The 23,908-nt window shown below is 38.0% G+C and overlaps 1 protein-coding gene across 1 annotated transcript in view; it reads right to left on the bottom strand.

Annotated features, from left to right (window-relative positions):
* Nucleotides 1-1,668: 1,668 nt before the first annotated feature.
* The window catches only part of INTS7 (integrator complex subunit 7), a 24,652-nt gene continuing 2,412 nt past the window's right edge, over nt 1,669-23,908 (bottom strand). Inside the window, exons 4-20 of the mRNA XM_009330211.1 lie at nt 22,797-22,934; nt 22,237-22,283; nt 21,534-21,733; nt 19,910-20,032; nt 18,245-18,362; nt 17,133-17,267; nt 16,463-16,560; nt 15,538-15,777; nt 14,649-14,786; nt 13,560-13,766; nt 9,762-9,956; nt 8,864-8,967; nt 8,402-8,470; nt 7,133-7,265; nt 5,774-5,872; nt 4,772-4,957; nt 1,669-3,830 (exon numbers count right to left, since the gene is read on the bottom strand). Of these exons, the coding sequence (XP_009328486.1) occupies nt 3,543-3,830; nt 4,772-4,957; nt 5,774-5,872; nt 7,133-7,265; nt 8,402-8,470; nt 8,864-8,967; nt 9,762-9,956; nt 13,560-13,766; nt 14,649-14,786; nt 15,538-15,777; nt 16,463-16,560; nt 17,133-17,267; nt 18,245-18,362; nt 19,910-20,032; nt 21,534-21,733; nt 22,237-22,283; nt 22,797-22,934 (2,518 nt within the window). The 3' untranslated portion in view covers nt 1,669-3,542. The remainder of the gene's footprint in view (nt 3,831-4,771; nt 4,958-5,773; nt 5,873-7,132; nt 7,266-8,401; nt 8,471-8,863; nt 8,968-9,761; nt 9,957-13,559; nt 13,767-14,648; nt 14,787-15,537; nt 15,778-16,462; nt 16,561-17,132; nt 17,268-18,244; nt 18,363-19,909; nt 20,033-21,533; nt 21,734-22,236; nt 22,284-22,796; nt 22,935-23,908) is intronic.

Consider the following 23,908-nt stretch of genomic DNA (forward strand, 5'->3'; position numbering starts at 1 on the left):
TGTAAGATGCCATGAATACCCACAATGAGTGCAACTTCAGGGAATCGCTTATGAAACACACTTAAGTGACCTTAGCAGGAGATTACACTCTAAACTCCAGAGGAATGCAGAATTTGACAGGGGAAATTCCTTCCCTACCCCTTGTTGAGTTCCATGTTGCTTTGAGCAAGAGATCAGCCAGGAATCTAGAAGTGACACTTTCTCATATGTCTGAGTACAGGTTCACAAGAACACGAGCGGTAAGTACTTCCAAGAGTAACTGGCTACATCATCCATGGAGAAGTCAGGTTAAATTCTAGAGCCTAAGCACCAATTACTATTGGCTTAATGCAGAACTGCACATATTACGAATACCTCCACAGTCTCATTAATTTGATCATCTCCACCCTTCCCCTTCCCCAGCCCAAGAATTTACCAAAGCTAGATGAAAGCATGTCTTAGTCCTTAAGACTAGATAATGATGTAGCTGCCTGTGTAAGGCTTTTTGTTTGAATTCTTAGCAGCAGCCACCTCAAGACCGATGTCTAGCCACTGAGTATTTTCTTTCTTTTGCCAGTAAGTGAAAAAGATCTGAATTGTGTTCCATTATCAGTGTGCAGCTATGCATAGTGATCAAGTTACTGCTTTATTTATTGAGAAACACTAAGGAGATTTAACTTGGGTCCATATCATAGAAGTACCTTCTAGATTCTTTGTTGCACATCTTCAAGTATGGGCACCAGAAACAGAATGCAGGATTCAAGCAAGATAACCTCCCTGCTTCTATTAATAGTCAAAGATCACATTCACTGCTGATAGCTCCAACAGCAGCTTTCTGTACATTGCTGTAACTGCAACACCTTCCCTCACTTCTCTTTGGGTATTTTGAGTCATTGATTTCTATGAAAATCTTGGTTCCTGTTTGCCAAGTGTATTTCACAGTGTATTAGGAATAACAATACACAGTGTTTGAAAACAAACAAACACCCAAAGAATAACCTCACTACAAACCCCACATAACATAAAACACTGTGCCTATGTACAAGGGCAATTTAGCAACAGGTCCAGGGTCTTTCCTGATCAGCACGCACATGTAACTAACCTGCAAAAGAGCCAGCATGAGAAATCCTTTAGAATGTTAGAAATTCAGATACTTGCACAGCAAGCTACCTTCCTAAACAAGCTAATTTCCAATAAATACTACTTGCCATTTCCCAGAAGATATTTACCCTCACCCTGCAATCTCCCATATCTAGCATCCAGATTTTCAGACTTCAGTTATCATTTGCCTGGCTCCAAAATTGATACAAGTTCCTGGAGTTCTAGAGGCCTCTCAGATCAGGTGAACAAACTTGTTCAGAGAAGGAACAATTTTTTCAGCTGCAGCAGGGTTAATCTTACTGGCTCGCAGACAATTAGGCCTCAGGCCAGGTCAGGGCTTTCCCTGTATAAATTTTTTTCTACTAGGCTTCTCGTAAGTTTAGCTATGCACTGTGAACATCGTGTGACTTCCAAGAAAAGTCTAGTCCCCAATGTGGAAATTTCGTTTCATTTCTGAGTTGTTTTGGAATGCCGCCATCACAGGTTTCCAGCAACATATTGGTCAATAACAGAGCAAGAAACACACATCCATTATGCAGAAAAAAAACACTGAGGTCAAACAATTTTTTTATCATTACAATAAGGAGGGTTTTGTGGTTAAGACCCTGATCTACGACTTTAATGAAAAAACCCAACCAACCACAAACAGTTCAGATCTTCAATCTGACAGACTGCATGCACAACACTAGGTGAATCATCTCTTTCTGGACCATATAACTTTACATAGCAATAGGTATGTGTATGCATGCATGCATACATAGCTGTATGTATACACACACACCCCCCACACTTAGTATATACCCATAAAAGTGGGGACAGAAACCACCACTTTCCTCAGCCAGCTTGAAGGGCAGTGGTAGTTTGTCTCCTGCACAAAATAAAAATCAGATTTAAGGATGCTGGTGAATTTTTCACCAGTTTTGTGAGTCTTTTGTTTCCCATCTTACATCCCAATTATCTTTTCTGCTTAGGATTATAGCCTGACCAAGATATTATGAAATCTACCATGATCACTTCAATTTTTTTTTTTTTTTAGTTAGTCTCAAGCCAAGAGGAAGAAAGTTGATTTCTTAAGCAACTACTAAAGGAAAACACAGCGAAAACAATTCTTCATCCAGCTATGCCAAAGAAACCTAGGCTTATAGCAATTCATTATCATATTCTCTGCATATAAAGCAAGCAGAATCTGCAAGCTCTAGTCAGCTTCTACAGTGAAGTCAACCTGAAGAAATAACAGTATCTTAGGAATTTACTGAGAAAATAACAATGAAGATTTCTGCTCCAATGAGAGGGATTAAAGCATTTAACAAACTGAAGTCTGTAAGAAGTGCCATCCTTCCTCCTCCCCATTCAAGTGGGTCCTACTTTCCTGCAGAATGATAAGCAGAGATTATTTATGAGGACCAGGTGAAGGACGTTATGTGATCTATTGCCTGGGAGTCCAGACACAGGCAGAGTTCAGCCTTTTACATCTCAAAGGAAGCATGAAAACTATGTATGAAGCAGCATATTTCCAAAATTATTCTGAATCAATTTCTAGTATTAGCAAAATTCTCCTTCAAGTTATGCTGTAAAAGTAACAATTAAGATTACTAAATTGGTCAAAGAGTACACAAGATTACAAAGCTTTGGTATATAAAATTCCTTTTTAAAAAACAAAGCAGTTAAAACAAATGACAACTTGCAAGTTAACTTCCCTCTTAAAAAAAAAATCACAAAAAAAACCCACAAAACCAAAGCCTTCTGAAATACAGATACATGAAGATTTAAAAACAACTCAGTAATCTTTTCTGTATCATCTGAGAAACGGTTATTGCTCCCACCTGTAAAATTCTGCCTCTTGTAAGACTCCCCAGACAGCAACCCCTCAAGCAGTCTTCTTCCTCTGCAATGACTGGGTATGAGAAGTGAGCTGCAACTTTTCTTTCAGATGCATGCATTAAGTAGCGCTGATGAATTGTAATAATACACATACACCAGCCAAATACGGGAAGTTACTATTAAAATGTCAGAAAAAAAATCTCTGGATATTCCTGCCAATTCCTTCACATTAAAAGATACAGACTTGGTATTACACTGAGTTCTGTATAACTAGCCAAAGTGTTTACCAATGTCCTGTAAGCCTAACATTAGAACCTGTGTGCTTCAAAACAAGAAAGTACAGAAAGTACTAGTCAAAGAGCTCTTAGTGTCCCCTGCTATCAAAGTTTGTGGAGCCTGCTGCAACAAGTTTGTAAACAGAAGTAAAGAGATCCGGTAGAAGTTCTTATATTAAAAGGACAACTCCAAATTTGAAGAGAGTAGCCTCTCCTGAATCAATTTCAAATTTATCCCAGATAACTTAAAAAGCAACAAATTGGCATCTGAGACTTTCTAGAAGGTTAAAATTGTAGGTCTTTCAAAGAAAAAGTGTCCAAGAAAAACTGTAATACCATTGACCAGGATAGAGTCACTTCTGGAGATTAAAACCGTGAGTATGCTGTTCTTTGCTGTTGCTGCTGTGATGGCAGCTGTCCTTGCTGTTGCTGAAGTCGAACCTGCTGGGAGTATGGATCCTCAAGAGATTTAACAAAAATAGTTGTTTTAGGCCCAGTTTTCCAGACAATACCATTTGAATCTATTACAGAGGACTCTACTGTGATGTTGTGGGTGCCAAGTATCACGAAGTTTAATAGAAACTGAGTGCTGAAGTAGTCATTGTGTGGTTCCACCCTCTGCTCCATTTCATTGGTCATGTTGTCAATAGGAATCTGAGAACACATAGAAGGTTAAAATATCATTTTATATAAACCTGTTAAAATAAGTTTTCTGTTCTCCATTTGAAGGAGAAACAGAAAGAGAAATATCTTTGTCCTTGGTTTTCCTAAACCAATGCATGTGCATGTTTGACCCAGCTTGACATGCTTTTTCATTGATGAATGAGTTATTTTTATATCTCTTCACAGAAGCAAGGCAGCTAACAAGTCTTTTTCTCCCTGAGGTTCTAGTTTTCCAGACTCAGACAAACATTACAGACTTCCTAGTCCTGTTGTTCTTCTAGAAGGAACTGACTTTTTTCCTTCCCCCCCCTCAAAAAACCCCCTAAACAACAGAACAAAGAAAAACCTAACCCCAAAACCCACCAAAACAGGCCTTTCACTAAGTGTCACACATTAGCAGAACCTGAACTTCAGACATGCAATCTTTGATAAAACCATTGACTTGAATTCAATATGTATCTCCTCAGGTGCTATTTAATTTGGACAGCCTGTCCTCCCAATTTCTATAAACAAAAAAAAAAACCCTTAAAATGAGGATAAAGAAGTTTTAGAGACTATGTGGTAGAGAATAATCTACTCCTGCCTTTTTTCCCTGTGGAGTTTCATATGATATGTACCTAGGTTGAATTTTCCTTATCTCAAGCAGATTCCTAATGACTTGTTCTGAACATCACAAAGCCTCTTTTGTTTGGAAGAAAAGCTGTTACTAAAAAGATATCAGCATACAGCACAGACTTAAAAATCCCAGATCCCTTTTCCATGCACTATGCCTGGCTCTGGCCAGTGCTTGAATGTCAACTGCCGAGAGTCAGAGGATTACAGAAGAACCCATTCATTTCAACCTGAAAATTCTGCTAACCAGAGCCAAACAAAAGAGCAGGAAAATACAGCAAGAAAGATTAAGACTCCTCCTGGCTCTATTCTATCCGTACCTTATAGTCTTGTCCAGATTTGCTCTGCAGCACTGAAGAGACATTTAGACAGACGGACTGGATTTTACGGAAAAGACCTGGTTTAGATCCATGCTGAACCACTCCTTCCACCTTTAGGGCCAATTGCTGATTGTTCTGTACTGCAATAGGTTCTGCTGGGTTCCTCGGCGATGGGGATAGAGCAAGCTGAAACACACGAAAACAGACCAAAATGTAATTTTATGCATCCAGAAAAGCAAACACAATTCAAGGATGAAACAGAACACCTTCTTATAGGAAAATTTCCAAGGAGGTGTTTGGTAGGGAAACCAGCAAATGGAGACACAGAACTTATATCTGAGACTCATTACTATAATAATTAATAAGCATCATCAGCAATACCAGATGTGGTCTTTATATCAGTTTCATTAATTGCACTTCAAAAGAAGCAGAAAAAAAATCTTCTACAAAATAGCCACAGGTAAGTATATTAAGCTGAACAAAGTAGTAAAATGCAGTAAGAGTAAATATTAAAAATCTTAAGGTTTTCACTTTTCCCCAAAAAAAGGGAGCACCTGAGTAAAAAAAAAAAATACACTCCCCCCCGAAGGTCACATATAGCCATTCTTCCTCAGTCAGCTGATAAATATTACCATTTTCTTCCAAGATAGTAAACATTGCTTTTTAAATGAAAAGGAAAAACAATACAAAAGTTGCCTTTCCAGGACTAGAACATTATTTAGCTTTGCAGACTCAGAATCAACAAAAATTCCAGTAAGATTTTGATTGCAAAGCCTTAAAGATAAAAAACTAAATGCTACTTTGCCTAAGTCACAGTCTAGTGGTTCTTAATGATCATATAGACATATTATTCAAGTTATTTCTAACAGATAAACCCAGATGCTATTTGCAGTTAAGTATCTTCACTAAAAATGCTGAAGCTTTGTGCCTTCAGCAAGGCTTTTCTCATGAAGGAAAGACTCTATGAAGAGACATTTTAGGCCACATTTGAGCAGTACTTACCTTAATACTTGTAGACTGCAGCTTTTGAAAAAAGTATCTTTGAAATGAAAGGGGTACCTTCAACAACGCAATGACAGCATTGCATAGACAAGCTGTATGCTGTAAGAAATGGAGCCAAGACAAATGAGAAAAAAAAATATCTTTCCTAGCATAGGAAAAGAGACACGCACTTGAGGTACTGAAACTGCAGTAATTTCCACTAGAAGTCCAGGAAACATATTGATACAGTCATAGGATAACAGCCACTACGATGACAGTGACTACATGCAGCCTCTGTTTATGTTCTGCCCTTTATGAAGAAGGTATTCTGCTCTGGACAGAACAAGGAGGCCAAGAAAAATCCAGATCATTTCAGTCCTAGCATTAGAGTCAGCAGAGCAGGATCTGCTCAAAACACTCATACACAAAACCCTCACACACAAACTCTCAAATAAACAATTCCCCTCCAAGCAAACAAGACTTCCATCTACCACAACTTTACGTGGTGCAATAATTAAGTTTTAAGCCTCTGGTCTACTCTTCCTTTCCCCACTGCACTATACCACCCTTCTGGCTCAGATGAGCAAAGGTAGCGCTACCGAAGTCACCAAGCTGCATTGGTATGGAGCCGGTGACAACTAAGTTTACAGGGTTTACCTTTGCTACATTTTACACAACTCATTCTTCTATGCAATTTGGAATCGGTAAGGACTGTTGACTTTAGAAATCAGGCAAATAGATGCCAGCCATGACAAATGAACTACCTTGTTCCCATCAACACGCACTTCAGCTTTATGGTGTTCACTAACAGTAAAAGATGAAACCATACTAGCCCTGTAAAGGAGTACGTTATCAGCTCACTGTTTGCATTCAGCCCACTTTACATTGTGTTCTCTGATGACCCTGCATTGATAAGAGAAACGCTATACTCACAAAACACAGTATTAACTGCCAACAGCTCAGCGACCGAAGCAAGGCTAGTGCTGGACCCTCCAGCATTGTGTGTGGTAGGGGAAGAATTCCTTCATGACAACAGCATGAACAAAGAGACTGTGCTTCAGTATTTGAACGTGAGTGTGGCAAGAGATCTGGCAGAGACTTGACACTACTTTTAGGTATCTTATCGGCATCTGCTATATTCTTAGTATCAGAATTTTTAAAACATTATTTTTAATCAGACCAGTAAGGTCACAGATGTCTTAGCAAAACCTTTTTTGAAGTATATTTGAAGTAGCAAGTCTCCATAGAGACCATTTGTGCCAGTAAAAGGTTATGTTAATTAACCGAGTGTGCTCTTCAGTTTCTTGACCACAGATAGGTGGAGTTGCCAAGTTTTTGGAACCTTTATCTACAGAATATACATTTAAAACTGTTACTTGCCAAGTAAGACACAGGAGCATACTTCCTGTTGAGGGATTCCACTTCTTCCAGTACATGATTAAATACAGACATCATTCTTCTTTCATATTCACTCTCAACATGTGCTGTTCCATTTGAGCTATATTCCTGGAAACTAAAAAAAAATAAAAAAAAACACTTTTCATCATGTCTAACATACTTTACTCATTGTAATCTGAGGCCACTCCCAAACAGGCCCAACAAGACCATCCTCTGTTACAACTTGAAATCCATTAAGAAATAACTATGTTTTTCAAACTTTATTATTTTTCCACTATAAGACTTGCCCTTTACATTTAAACCCTTTCTTAATTACAGCTTATCCACCACTTTCTGTCCCTACTCTCTCTCACTTGAAGTAGTTACAGGTCTAACGGACTCAGCATGCTTAATTCCCCTAGCTTTTATTAGGCTTGCAGTGTTTAATTCCCTTGGCTTTTATTTAAGCCTGCAGTGTTTATAACGTTTTTAAAAGTCTCACAACTCAAGGAAAAGCAAGAATGCCAGTCAGAATTAAGACTAAATCTGGAAGTTTATAATCTCAAGCTTTGAATACAATTCCATCTCCTAGACATCTAATGCTTTGAGGGCCACAGCTTTATAGTTTTTACAAGTATGATTAATACATCTTCTAAGCAATGCTTAATTCTTAATGAGTAGGACAGTCACTTAGGATGTTCACTTTAATTTCCAGTTATAAAATCACACATTTAAAGAGATGTTTATCCACATTATCTTCCATTTAATCTCAGCCTGGGAGTTTTAAAGAGTGATTCAATTCATAGTTACTTCAATGTGATTTTTCTAGTGGGTGTAAGTTCACTGTTAAAAAAGAGCCAGAGGTGATGGATTTACATTAGAAGTTTAAACTAAACTAATTTAGTGTTATATTTTCAGGACTCTGAAGGAAACTAATGTGCCCTTACAAGGGCAAACAGTAGGTATGGGAGCTAACACAGAATGACACAAGTTAAAATAGGCAGCTAAAGAAGAGATTAAAAGTTGTTTTTTGTTTTAACGTAAGTCTATATTTATGACAAGTCCGGTACGATGCTCTCAAGAGCAAAATCAGTATAAAATGCAGAACCTGAAACACAGTCCCTAGCTGGCCAGGTATAGCACCGCAGCAACAGGTCCTCAAGCCTGCCCAGAGTAGAATTAGAAGGGTCTACTGAGAAACTTTCTGAACATTCTTTGAATTCCTAGGCTTAAAGCCCCAAGGATTTAGAGAAAGTTAACTATCAAACCTACCTTGCAGACTCTGGATCCAAAATCAGAGCTTCTATCGCATGCGAAATCAACAGGCAGCTCTGCTGTTGTCTGATATTAATACTAAGGAATTAAGAGACTAACAAAGTTGGCACCTAAAACAGGAAATGCAGTGTATTTACTGGTACTTCTCCTTATTTCTATAGCTTTTGTGAAGTAATCTTACAGTCATTACTCCTTTAGTAAACACAGAGCAAGAACTATGAAAGTCCCAAGTTTTATGCTGTTGCAATTTTTGTGTCATAACTTGTCCATAAAGTAATTCCAAACAATAGCATGGCAATGTTTATTTCCAAATAGGTTTTAAGCAATTGGTACCTAATTTTTATGTTACTAACTGCTTCAAAATGACTTTGTGCCAGTCTTCATAGAAAAGAGGATTGTTAAGCTTCATGCTGTCCACATGAGAAAAAGTGGACAAATTCTAAGATTTTAAAAGGATACAGTTCTACATTCCTTAGAGTTGCTGAGTCTGCGTCAAAAGATGACTGATACAGATCTCCGTACCGTGTGGCCAGGTTTCGGAATTCCTCCATTGAGTGTTTCATCTACAGAGACAATGTTACTAGTCAAAAAAAAAAATCAAAGCAAAGCAAAACAAACAAAACCCTACACATCCAGAAAACCACTACACTATAACATACAACACTGAAGGAATAAGACAACATACTCTAGCAAAATATATTAAGTTCTTGCTTCTTCAACACAGATAAAAATCAGCAAAGTTACAGACTATTATCCACGCATTAAACAAATATTTTTCCTGTAACACAGCACCAACATACCCTCCTTAGGTTAAAAATAAAGCAAAACAAAAAAACCCCAGCAACAACCTCTCCCATCCCCTACTGGTAAATCAAACTGCTCTGTCTTTCAAAGACTACGCACTGATTCCTTCTTGCAGACTACATGCATTTTAGAAGCAGACTGTCTTGGTATTCTGTACAGCATCAAGACAGTTGCCAACACTCACCAAAAGGAGTCGCAGTACGATCCTAAAGCATATATTCTTCCTTAGTGTAAACACAGTATCTGAGGTGTTTCAAAACAAGGTGTGAAATGTCTTGCTGCAAGTTTGAGTGTACTGAGTGGCTTACTACATGCATATCCTTGGAAGCTGTGCACGTGAACGTATGAGAAAACATACATACATGCTCAACTTCAACATATGGCCTGCTACAGGCAGACATTTTTATAGCTACAGGTGACAACCAAGGCCCACTATTTAGCAAAACTCTTCACTACCGCTTTTCATTTATTTTGTCAGGTATGTTTGCTGAGAAGCAAAATTCATACCAGAGTCATAAATGTAACTGCACAAGAGTGGAACAAGAACACATGCCTGGTTAGAGATGCGTCCACACCTTTGGAGATCATTTCCTGACGTCATAGCAATTGTTGTGGCAATAGCTGGTGGTGGACTTGTTTTTAGGCTGTTGCAGGTACAAATAAGTTGAGAAAAAGCTTGCAGAAGGTCAATTCTGAGTTTCACAAATCCGCACTGAAAGCTCAGAGGATTAAGTGGGGTACTAGCAGCCTGAAACACAGTAATAGGAGTGTCGGCAATTTAGGTCAAAAGCAAACATGATAAAATAACTTTGCAATGTCACTGAACTGTCTCATCAGACAACTGAACCCTTCAGTTCAATTCTAAAAGCTGCTTTTTTAAAACTACATTTAACAGATTTGCTCAATTTAAATCATACTAAATATGAAGGACAAGTTAAGTAATTACTAAGCTGTATTTCAAGTGTATCACCCTTGTAACAAATGGGACTTAAACTGTTACAATGCTATTAGGGCACCTATTTCCTCTTTTTCCAAGGCCAAGCTGTTAGGCTTCAAATGACATTAGTCCAGACAGTCCTTACCATAAGAGAGCGCACACTGAATTGGAAGGCAAACAGAAACACAAAGGACTGAAAAAGTGATTCTCTGCATCAGCCAAAAGAGAAAGAATTGGCTAAAGTTACCTGCAGCAAGAGGAAGGGGTGATAACCTTTTGGAACTGTGAAATGGACAAGAACATTACGAAGGCACTGAACCTTGCATTTGATGAAGGCAGAGACACAGTTCAGTGACAACTAAGAACAGTAAATAACAACTCCAGGAGGGTAGATATGCTGCTAGTATTTAGAAAAAACGGTTCTGTGAAACTTTGCTCCCTAAGACCTTATCTGACTTGTAGAAGCATCTATGACAGCTTAGGATACCCAGGAAGGGGTAAATTGCAGCACTCAAGATTTGATACTAGTTAAGCCAAAAATCCACTAGTTATTTTTCTTATACTGTTGAATTTTGAGAAGAGGACACTTTTTTCTTCAGGGGGAAAAAAACACACCTGCAAAACAAAGCACTGGGACCCTCTCTTACTCAGAGAACAGATGTATGTTAAACTCATGCATGTCTTCCCCAGTGCTTCTTATTCCTCAACAGAAAAGATCACTTCTGGAAGCAGGAAGTTAAAACCCATCCCAAAACCTTACTAAGAACCATTTCCTTGCCGGCAGGAAAGCAGCAAACTAGTTTCTCACAAAACATCATGTCATCCGAGAACTGGCCCACTATTGACTAAAGTCAGGAAACATCAGCCAGCTGCAACCACTTTAAACTATTGAGCTAGATTTCAACCAAAGAAATAAAACTATTTCATCACTTGAGCCATTCAGCCCATCTTACCTACCACTTTGCTTTCCCTTTTACAAGAGCATAAGAAACCACCTTTTGAATGGACATTGTTCAGCTTATTCTGCAAGGGTGGTTTCAGAAAGCCCTCCGTGGAAGAGATCTCACTGCACTGTAATTGCTCTACAGAGACTACATGCTTTTATAGAGTAAAGTACCAGTACTTATATTAGAAAATCCAGACATTGTTAGCAGCACAAATTGGACTCGATTCTCGTAAATGGAAATACAAGCTTGTCTCATTAATACTGCAGTTTACCTTACCTGCTACCCATATAGCCACGGGCAATAAATGAGTTACAGTTCTTTTTTGAAAATGACAGAAGGAGTTCTTTGGCTCAACCAAGTTCTTTAAACACCACCACTTTGTTATCAACATATTTGTAGTGCTACTTAATCAATGGTTGTATTAGTGCTTTGTTCAAGTTCTGTATCTTCTCTAGATTACTAGCAGTGAAAAATAAGCACAATGCTTCCAATGAGATGCATGTTCTGTGCCAGAAAGAGCAGGTCCTATTCAAAACTTTTGCTAACTATACAAGCAAGTATACAGCAAGAGAGATGGGGACTGTGGCCGATGACAGGTCCCCACTGTCCCCCTCACATCTCTTATCCATAAAGTAATGGGACTTTTTTCCTCAAGTGGACTAACTCACATGAAGGAACATTTTGCATACAGCAATGCAAGACAGACAGTTGCATGTATCAAGAAGGAATTGAGAAATTTTCTGACAAGATCAGACACTGTCTGAGTATTTCATCATTCCTAAACTGGGCTGACTGAGGATCTGCAACAGACTTACTGGCACAGTGTCTTTCAGCTACAAAGTGGACAGCTACACAGGGTTCATCATACGCACTAATGGTATGCAATACCAACGGTGCTGAGTCACGCTCTACACTGAAACAGCAGCAACAGTAAAGCTGAAGTCAGAGGGAAGAGACAGCAAAAGTCTTCAGCAGTAAGACTACCGTGCACTTTATGGCACTCTGTTCCCCTTTGAGATGTTGAGTTCTGTAGATGCAAGTAATCAGTGGCTCCTTTTACAGCTGATAGACTCAAGCATGGTTAGGAATTTGTCCAGAGCGATGCAACAAGTCAGCAACAGCCAGCAGTAAAACCCCATTTCCTCTTCTCTAGCCCTCCAAAACCTGTACTTACTCGTCTAGATCACAACAACCCACAAGGAAGTGCTTTTCTGGTTGCAATACCTATGTGCAACATGCAAGAAGTGAAGTCAGCAGAGGAGATGAGGAAAGGAATCCTTCAACAGGAAAAAAAACAAACTCTAGGAAAAGGCTAATTAAATTACTGAATCACAGAATGCCCTATTTAAGCAAGTTATTTTCCTGCCTGTACTAAATACTAACATCTGATTAGATGAAGTCCCCCCCCTCAGTGTCTTCTAGATATTAAAGAAATCTTGAAATGTTGAATTAAAAGCCTTATTCATTCAGTCAACAAGTTAAAAGACAAATACTTCAGGAACGATGGAGCTTTCTCTCAGAAGACAAAAGTGTAAAATTTATGTCCTTCCTGCTTATTCAGAGACAGTTTATTAATAAACAGTAATATCTGAACTTCATTAAACACCAATATCCAAATTGTCATGACACTAACAGTTCCAGTAATTGCAAAAAAAACCCCCCACCCCAAAAAATAAACAGTTTCATTCAAAAGACATACAGAAAACTGTATGTAAAGATCTCTTCATGGAAACTAAAATATGAAAGAAAGTATTGTGTGAAGCTGGACCGTCTTTTGTTAAGAAGCAACTTCACATTAAGAACTGAAGGTCCCTATTCATTAATGCTTTTTTTGTTTACATTCACAGACATAACACACACAGCTTCTTGCTATTTTCACCACTTCAGAGAAGCAGAAAGTATTTGCATAAAAGCAGGTACCATCTGAATTCTGCTGATTTGATGAGGCTGAATTGTCCTCCACCCTCTTACTAAATTGGTGTTGCCTTGTTGTTAGGATTCCATAGGATCACGTTGTCAAATACAAGCCAACATGAACAGCAGGAGGGAGGAAGACAATTAAATCCTTCTCCATATCTTGAGAAGATAGCAGCCAATTTAGACAAATTCCCAGGCTTGACTATTACAATAGTGTTTATTCAGCCAAGACAAAGAGTGGAAAATTTTAAGTGCTGTAACTTTAAAAAAAGATGTCACATATCATATGATTTGATCAAGGCAGGAAGTGAGGAGGGGGGAGAAGAAAACTAAAAAGAGAAATCTAGCTAATCACACCTAGCTGAGCTACAGGATCTTCTCTCTGAAGATGCAGTGTATTACAACTGGCTCTTCCCTGCAGCCCTCTCAAAGAGAGTCTGGTAGATGTCAGATGTCTTTAAAAACTTTTCAGAGGTTTAAGAACAGAAACCAAACAGACCTGCTGCAGTATACAGAAACATCATCACTAAAGTAGAAGATCTGTGCTAACCGTCAGTGACGCTATTCCTTTGTGATAGGATTTTAAAGCTTCAGCAATACAAGAAAGCGCTGAGCTATAGTTGTCCTCCTGCAAACCTGTCAGACACTGTTCTGCATGGGAGAACTCCTTCAAGCTGTTCAGCCAGAAGTAGAAATGTTCTGAAGCCACCTGAGTCAGCAGGCTTTGATACAGTTCTCTGGCCATGTCATGGTTGCCCTGTAATGACAAAAAAGTTTCTAAGAGGGGACACAAAAGAAGGCTGTGTGTTTCTATGAAACAAATACAAATAAGAGAACAGTAACATCTCCAGAACTACTCTTACTTTAAAAATAAAAATAGTGAAACTTCTTCCAATCATTTGATCACGACAATCCTAACAATAAATAAAAGCACAAATGCTTATTTTATGGAAATAGCAGCCTGTATAAGGTATAGCACTTATTTACACAAGATAATTCGACAAGATGAGAAAAATATCGACATTGACTTTTTTTTTTTACTGAAAATGTATCTTCCATCCCCACAGAAACACTGGGTTTAAAACTATCAAACGAGCCCAGAGCTAAAACCAAGAATCCCGACTGATTTACCAAAACAGTGCTTTGCTCTGTCCTCTCCTCTGCAATATAGACTTTACCTGTTTAAAATTACCCCAGCATCTCATACTAGGGTTCTACATAATTCTATCCCCTGCTGTGACTTTACTGAAAGGATAAGGGAAACAGTATCTTTTTCTTCCTTTCTTCACATTGAAGAAAGAGAAACACACATCAGGATGGCCTGTATCACCTTCTAAAGAACAGCTAGACAATGCAGAGTAAGCATGTGCTCAAGAAAGTATCAGGTCATTACTTTCTTCCTTCTCAAATACTTCAAAAAGACAAGTGAAAAACCATCCTGATGGAATGACTGCCCTAAATGGCATCTATCTGAACCAGCATTCCAGGGAATTAAGAGGGAATTTTTTTTTTTTTGCCCCCCATTCGCTTCCTCCTCCTGAGTCCTACCATTTTCCTTACTTTCTTTTTCCAGTTCAAAGAAATTACTAGCGTTCTTCCAACCACACCAAATCATTTTCCTCCAGGTATTTTCACTTACCATTCTGGAAGCCTGCCTGGCTATCCTGTAGGCTGTCCATCCATTGGAGGCATTCTCAAGCTGCTGTTTGATAACAGTTTTGATTTCTGAAGATAAAGCTTTCTGACTGGAAACAAATATCACTGTGGCAAGAGAAACCTAATGAAGAGTGGAGGGGTGAGGAAGAAGGTTTATTTCAGGAACTAAAAAAAAACCACCAGAAAAAAAAAAGCCAGTTCTGTTTCCTAAACTACCAGAAATGATCTGCTTGATTTTAGACTCAAAACTGCATCGAAGATTATGCATACATTTTAGCTGAGGAACTTTTCTTAGTCATGTATCTTTTAAGTAGTTATGGCAACCCAAGTATTTCTTGTAAAAAGTCACTTTCATTTATAGAATCTTTACTGTGGCTTTTAACCGAGATATTTCAAATGCTCCAAATGAATTAATGGGAAGCTTGTAATTTCTTTCTTAAAATTCAAATTCACTTCCAAATAGATGTAATAAAAGCATTTTTATCTCCTACAGTATATTAGAAGTCATGTGCGTCAGAGTACCATACATAAATTGAGCTAACTGCCATTTTGTTTTTCTATAAGCATTATTTCACAGGTACCCCAATAATTTCAGTAGCTAGGTTTGTCTAAGCAGTGCCATCTGCTGGAAAATCTAATGGAATACACTGCATAGTTCAGCTCACATCTATGAGATGTGAATTCAACATTGAACACTGACATATGTAGTCAAAAGTTAAACCAAAACTAAAAATAGGGCTGTAGACCGGCACATCAACTTGGACATAACAAATGGCTTAGCTGCCTTTTTAAATAAAATCCATAAAAATCCATCCACAGTAGTTTATATAGACTTTATCCATCAAGGGCTATTCACCAGAAGGAGGTCTTACCAAGAGTTCCTGTTTTTTATCTGTGGTAGATCGTCCAATTAATTTATAGAGGTCCATTAGGTCTCCTAGCATCCCATCTGCTAAGACAGGCAGCTGCATGGCAATAGCTGCTAAACAGTGGCACATGAGAATCCTAGCAGCGTCCTGGGCACTGTGCAACTGGGTCAGCAGGGATTCAACTACTGACTGGCTCAGGTGAGGACGGCACTTGACCAGCTTCACCATACAAGTTAACGTGATCTGCAATTCACACAATCAACAGGTACAATAAACACAACGTCTACTTAAAAATAAAAAAGCCAGACACTTATCTGCAAGTATGATTGCAGAAATATAGAAAATCTGGTACTTTCAGAACCATGTACTCTACAAAAGATGAGATTTTTTTCTAAGAGCCCAAGCCTCTGTCCCTGAGCTTACAGCACAAAAACATATCACGAATTCAAGAAATGATAATCTTCTTTCTCATACCACCAGCCTTTACAGGTAAATAACCAGATAAAATTACTGGTAGCAGCTTATGAAGTAGGAAATTAAAAATAAAAGTTTGAGTGTTGTAATCATGTACATTGCACCCCCATCTTCAAAAAGCAGGTTGTCTCCAAGATTCTCTTTGTCCTCCAGAGACACCTCCACCCCACATTCAAGTTCATGTTTTATTACAGCTGCTCCTCTGAGACGAGTGCATTTTTTTTCCCCCTACAGCAATCAACTTACTCCAGAGCTAAAGGGAGTTGCACTATAGTTGTGCTCAGCTTCTCTACTGCTCTGAACTCTGATTATGGCCAGAACACAGAAAAATCTTCATTTCCTTCCAGTATGTTATGCTTCCACCAGAAAGGATCTGGTGCACACTAGCCTTTCTGTTATACAAGCTATTACTATAACTTACAGCTGTGCTAAGGAAAGACAATAATACTGTCACCTTTAAGGTTGCCTGAGCTCCTGGACTGTCATCCTGACTACAAAGAACAAGAAGAGATTCTAAGCCGAAAACTGCATCTTGCTCCAAAGGCAGAAGATCTAAGAAAAGAAAACCAGAGTAAGTTAGTTCCATGTTAAGTTTTCCGACCATAATTGGTGTAATGCTTGCACTGGTGTTGCAGTCATGACAGGTAAGTATCTTTCTAATACTTCTGCCTTACCTTATTTTGATTAGAAACAATACTGCCATTCCATGTCTCAGGTAACTATTCAGCAGTCACAACTGTGACATTTGTAGACCATGCATAAATCTCTGGACTAAGACTTCTAGATGCCTTGTTATTCATTTGCAACAGACTTTGTGCTAAGAGTTTTCAAAGGTTGACACACAATTCACCAGTCTTACACAAAGGTAAGACAAGCATTTATTTAGCACGAGTTCTATTGTGCCCATTAATTTTCTCTAAATTAGACAAAGGTGGAATCTTCCCAACCATATATAAAAATCACACAGAGTATTTTCTACTAGATTATAGTCTGTATTCTCCCTAAACAGCATGAAGGATCAGACAGATTTACAGACAGGTTCACAGACAAGACCAGTTAATACGTGTTAAGTGCATAAGCCTGTCGGTAAACAGACACATTTCCTTGTCCTTGCTTTCGTTTACCTTTTTCCTGACAAGAGGCTGATATATTAGTCAGAATTCTTACACCATGAGCTGCAATGCCACGGTTATTATGGTAACAGCACTCCTGGGCTAGTTTTACCAAATCAAATGATCTTGCAGTCGTAGCTGCTGTTCCTAAAGAAAGACAAGGCAAACAGGACATAAAACAGCACAGTCCATAATTACACCACAGATCTTTTCAAGTACATTTCTGCAAAAAATCTATATTGACTTAGGATTAATTTTTTTCCATGTGTATAGAGGGCAGGATGAAAACGACCTTTCTCTCTCTCCACACACAAACAGAGGCTCTCCCTCCATTCCTGAACACTACACAAGTTAGACACAGATGAGAAAGAATATTTGGGTCTGAAGGCTGATGTTTCAGGGACTCAGAAATATTGCATCTGATTAAAAAAAGCTGGTGAGCATATTAATTATTAAGATATGCCAGAACGACTGAAGAGGATGTACTATTTTTCTCCATTTCTGCAGCCCATGTAGTTGGGCTCGTAATACTCATTAGGGCAGTCTGGCTCTCAAGGAGGAAAAAAAACAGTATGATCACCATTTTAAGAACAAGATACCTTGAATCACTTTAAAATGTTTACTCTATTTCTCCAGAATATAGTCACAATGCAGAAAGGTTCACCTGGTACTGAAGCAGGTCATTCCCACAAGGGTGGCATCGCTTCACTGTGCCAGAGTAACACGCCAGCCCACTCTCACACCATTAAGCCTCTATGCTACTCAAAAAGTATGCAAATCCATGGTTTCAAAGCACCTTAAGCAGAATGCAGGTTAGCCATTTGAGAGGCATTACATTTCTTCATTTTACAAAGAAAAGTCGAAGACCCAAAGGTAAAACACCCTTGCATACAGCATATTACCCGCAAAATCCAGAACAAGATCTTAGACCATGACTATTCATGGGTATACAGTATCCCATTTTAAGTTTACGTACGATGAACACAGTCTGACTCTCAGCTAATGCTCTGAAGTTCAAAAATAGTTTAAGAATATGCTACAAAGTGTTTAGATGAAACTGATTATCAGTAGACAGCCAACCCATCAGAAATGCCAAAGATAATCATATAATCTAGTTTTCTTACCTGGAGCACTGCTGAAGTACTGTTTAATGGCAATGGTCCCCGATAACGCGGAAAGAACGGATAGCATGCCCAGTTTCAAGCTGTCATAAGGAGTGTGAAGAGCAGATTCACAAAGTGCCTAGATTTGTGAGAAAATTTGGGACAAAAGATACAGAGGGAAGGAAGTTCCATGAACTATCTGTATTAAACATTTAGTTGCACTTGCCTGTGAAAAAGTTTTGACAGGCAAGATTTTTCCATAGAAAATACTATACTGAAATCAAAAGTTAGCAGTCATGTCCTGAAGCATCTGTTTTAGTAGACTGAGGACATGGCTTGCAGAGAAGTGGCAATGGGTCTCATAATTGGTTTTTCCTAGCATATAAGTAATTTATTAATTAAAAATCAGTGGCAAAAATATTATCAGGTCTCATTGATCAAATATTGCAGAAGATTAAGACAGTTCTCCAGTCTTAGGAGGTATACTGATTATTTTGCCTTATAACAATCTGCAGGGTTTTATGTAAGTATACATCTCTGAAGAACAAAGTTTCAAGTGTCATTTCCTTTAACAGTCCTGGTATCCAACAGAATACAGTTTAAGGTTCTTGATATACATCTTAAAGCATGTTACTTTTTAACTCATTTAGAGTAGAGCTCCTGTCATACTTTTGTGCCTTTTGCCAGATCTCCTCAGGCCTTATCACATCTAGATTGGAATAATTCTTAACATTCACATTGTTCTCAGACTTATTATGCCAACACAGTCTATAACTTAGTCATTCACTGGTTTTGGAGGCTTTTTCAGTCAACATGAGAGAAAGTAGCATGAGAGACAAATGGAAAATGTAAGTATATTCTGCCTCAGAGAGTGCCAAAGCTGAATGTTAACATCCAGTAACTGAATAAAGAAAAACAACAACACAGAATTAGTTCCACAGAACAAATAAAAACCCCAAATAGTGTTCTTATCAGGCATACATATGTTCTTGTGTGGTGAAAGGGTTAAATTCTAAATAAACTTGTAATTTGTACTCTCCCATTAGAATCAATCTAACCTGAAGTTTTTTTCTATAGTCATTTCTGCCAGAAAAAGGGAAAAACAAGGAGGGAAAAAAAATGTTCATACGCTACTGCTATTGGAAGAAAGCAACAATACTATCTACAATATAACAACTGTTTCCCCAAATAACACAGATAAACTATATACACCTTCTAGGGTCTCATTCATACAATAGGAGTCACAAGGATACTATTGAAAATGAGCCATTAATCCTAAGAAATGAAATTAAAATTACATTTGTCCTTTCAAGTATACCTTGCTGGATGACATGCTTTGACAAATCCCAGAGAGACTGTGTTACATGAGAGCATTAATATGTGCTCAGCATCATAAGATTAACATAAACATTCAGCTCTCATGTCTATTATCTTAGACGAGTTTTTCGGATGGAAAAGTTATTTCCTTACTGTAAAAAGGCCTACTACAAGGCGCATGCCTTTCCTCAGTTATAATACTTTAACTGTTCACTAATACTTGGCTACTCTGCTTGGCAGAGTTACCTAACTTAAGGATATGGAGATGTATGTTCTTCCTTTCTTTACCTCCCAAATTGTTCTTCTGGAAAGAATTCTACAACTGATTGCAAAGTTTCATAATAAACTTTAGCTTAAAAATGTATAAACCTGAATATTTTCTCTGCTCCATGTATGTGGTGTCTTGTTGGCCAACAACTTTAAATCTTGGATTGCAAGCCTCTTCACAGCCTTCCTGGGGTCGTTCTTCAAGTACTGCAACAAAAGCTGGATCTGCAACAAAGTAAATCCATTGTTTAAGAGAGAGATGCTACTAGAAGGAAGTCTTTTCAAAAGCACTCGTGAAGAAGTTTTGAGCATACTCAGCCAAAACTACCTTGCCTTATCTGTCTGATTGCTTGCCACATGGAAAAGCCCGTACTTAGGCTGTGATGCCATGGCAAGCTAAAACAGTCTGAGAGCCAATTTCTGCCATCCTGCTCTCCTTGTTTATCACCCTGCATACCCGAGAAGCCTCGAGACCTGTTTTGGCACTCACAGAAATACCATAAAACATCCCCGAGAAACTCAGTAAACACTTTATACTGTTGTGATTACGCTGCTAGTAAGTATTGTGGGCATTTGATGTTAATTCGGGTGCCTGCACGATCTGCAGTTAACAGATAGCAACACACATACCTTGTATGTCTCGGTTGCCAAAAACAACCCCAAAAACCCAACCAACCAAAGACAACCACCACCCACATTTATCTCAAACTAAGTGACACTTAACTGCATGTCCTCTGTTGTGTTCATTTCCTGTAAATTTACAGAGATGGAATAGCCAGCACATGAAAAAGCAGGAACATGCTGCCTATGATTTTGGCCTCCATCCCCACCCTGGCTTCATCACTTTTAAGCAGCGTTGGCTGTTGTGTTGCAGAAATACAGCCTAAAGCACCATGCTTACTGCCATAAAAAAAAGCACATCAAGTGTTCTAGTGTTTTTTCAGTTGGCTTAGATTCAGTATTATCAAAAGCATCCTCTGAAATACAGAAATCAGCCATACCAAAAAGAAGTTTCAGACAGATCAATGCTATTAGTCTAACAGGAACAGACACCAGCCTTCCATAGCTGTACAGGATTGAAAGAAACCAAATAGAGTTTCACAACTACTTTACAAGGATTAGTTAGATGAATCTCAAATGTCACTATGTTCAGACCTGCACATTATCAGAACATAAAAGCATTGTATTTTTCTATCACTGCTTTCCCACAACTCGGTTTATAGTCCTAAATTATAGCAACAGATTCAAATTCCTCAGTTCTTCAAGAAATACATTTTTAAATGCACTCTATGCTACTGAAATATTCATTTGCTTGCATGCAAGGAAGGCAAAAGGCACACCCACGACTCAAGAGAACATACAGCTGTGAGAAGTGAAGCCTGGGTTCTACAGGTACGATGAAGTGTTTTCAGAAAAAGTCAGGGTGTTTGCTTTCCTGAATGCTGATTGATCCTATAATTGATTTCAATCCCAGCTGATTTAAAGAAAGACAGGTTATGATCTGTAAAGCAGGGTCCCCATGTTTGATGGGGTTATCTGGAAGTAGGACCAGAGAGGGCAAAAAGTATGAAAGCAGCAGTTTTCAGGGTATTCTTTCTCTATAGCACACAGGAGCAGCCATCCTAGCATATCCATCACGATTTATTTTCAGCATCAGCTAGAATCTGAGGGTTTTTTTTAATATACTCCGTACTTTAAATTGAAGGAATGAATTAGAAAGAATTACCTGTTTAGGAATGTCAACCAAAGAAGAAGCAGCAAGCAGAGTAAAGGTGTGCAGAGTAACAATGACCATCTTGGTAGAGGGATACGATGTTACCAGCTGCTGAAGCAGCTGCCGGGAGCTGGAGGCCAGGCTCGCATCATGATGCATGTGCTGTAGAATAGGGATCAACTTCAATTTCAAGTCCACAGGTGTGGCTAAACCTGCAACAAGGAAGAGAAACATAGGTAGAGTGTTAGTCCTTTGTACTGGCTTTTGGCAGTACTGAGGCACACAGTATGTCTGCATTGCTACCACTGCAGAATGCAGACACTTGCATTAGCTTCAAATAACTCATCTACTAGCTAGCAGCATAACCACAGCGGTATCAAGCACTTTCACGGTTTTGAGAAGGTTGTTCCTTGCTTCATTGCAGGCAACACGCACATTAACTCATCTGAAGCAACCTGCAATAGTCTATGTGGTTCATTCATCGTACTATAGATGAGCTTTTATTCTTCACTGAACAGGTGTTTTGAGAACTTAGATTTTAAGAGAACACAAGAGCCAGACATTAGATTATTGGTTAGCTAATTTAATTTAAAAACTGGAATAATTTGAGGATAAGAGCAACAGTATTCTGATATCTGATATTTACATATGGATAATAAAGAATTCTCAAAGAAATTAAGAGCTTTTCCCTTTATCATTCAATATGCGTATGTACCTTGAATCATCTCACTGATTTTATTACATATTCCTGCAGCAAAATCCCTGTAGAGAAAAGACAAAGTACCAGGTGAAACAAAAAATAAAGAAATAAATAATTAAAAATAAAAATCAACTGAACTACCAAACATTGCATTTTAACAATAAAAACTTTTACAAAAGAGTGCTTGCCAAGAGTTAAGTCATTTTACAACCCCTGCACACGGGCACGATCAAATGATAAAATGGAATCTTTCAAAAATGTGTCAAAGTGACAAGCAGCACTACATTTAGTTGCCTAACGTAACTTCTGTAAAATAATCCTGGACCAGAGCTGCTATTCCACTTTGCTTTCCCATACTTATGAGCTTTCCATCAGTGTTTTAGAGAAAAAAAAAAAGATTTCTGTTAAACTTGTAGTCAGATTTTTTTACAATACTGTTATTGCACATAATTAAAGATTTTGCTATAAATGACATGGCTAGCACTACAGAAGAAAATATTAAGTTTTGTGAATGCCAGTGTCAATGGAGTTTTCATTCTCTGTAATATGAAAAAATTTTAAAAATAACATCTTACTTCGATTGTGCAGAAAAGTTGGCAGCAGCAAATATAGCAGCTTCAACTTCTACATTATCATGGGAATCCAAACTCTGACGAATACTGTGATGTGCATTCTTCCTTTCTGGAATAATAGATGCCATGCTGCCCAACATCCTACAGAAATAAATCACAGCAAAATCAGGAAAAACAATGATCATGAAGAAATGCAAGGTGAAACCAAACGGAAATGTAAGAGCGACTCATTTTTTTTACATAAACATGTGCTCTTTCATGTCTATTACAGAAACAAACAAATGCTAGAAGTAGGCATATAATTAAAAGGTAACAAATTTGGCTTAACATGTGGCTTACGTTATGATTTAATAAAAACTAACTACATTTTGGTACCTTTTAGCTTGAAATGGGCACAATGAGAAACTTATCAAGAATTCTTATAAAATTGAGAGTGCGCTATGGCACTAGGAACATTGAGCATTCTTAAGATGCTTTTATGTTCAAGTTCTGATATTAATACAACAGATTTAATGCTAAAATGTACTGATGGTTATTTTCAGACATACATGAAGTACACATCATGGGATTTAAAATCAGAAATATGGTAGTCTAGGGGGATAAAAAAAAAGCATTTAGAGAACTGTTTCCACCCTCCTCCCAATTAAGGCTGCAGAAGTAAATAAGTGACAAATGTCTGAACAGTCATAAATGTTAGCCACACATTAAGAAAGCAAAGTTTCTAGAAACTTTGTGTTACCATGATCAAGCAAGCAAATGTCTAACTTCCATAATTTGTTTCTAAGATTATTTGCTGAGATAAGGTTATTATTGGGAATAGTGTAATACCTTTTGTGTAACTGCTAAAAAGGGGAACAAATCAAAGTATCTATACTTTTGCTAAAAATATCTCAAAGATACTTCTCAGACATATTTAGCATAATCCAATTAAAAGACGAATGAACACAGGATTTGCACTGATGGTAATTTTAGCAAGACTTCTATGCAAATATTTACACACGGTTATCTAGCAACAAACTCCTGCCCAGACACAAAGTTTTGTTTTAGGAGATCTTTCTTTCAGCATGTTTTTTCTTATTGATGCTACTTAAGGAGGACAAAAACCAATCAACTGA

This window comes from Pygoscelis adeliae, unplaced genomic scaffold (genome assembly GCF_000699105.1).
Source record: "Pygoscelis adeliae isolate BGI_AS28 unplaced genomic scaffold, ASM69910v1 Scaffold308, whole genome shotgun sequence".
Classification (NCBI taxonomy): domain Eukaryota; kingdom Metazoa; phylum Chordata; class Aves; order Sphenisciformes; family Spheniscidae; genus Pygoscelis; species Pygoscelis adeliae.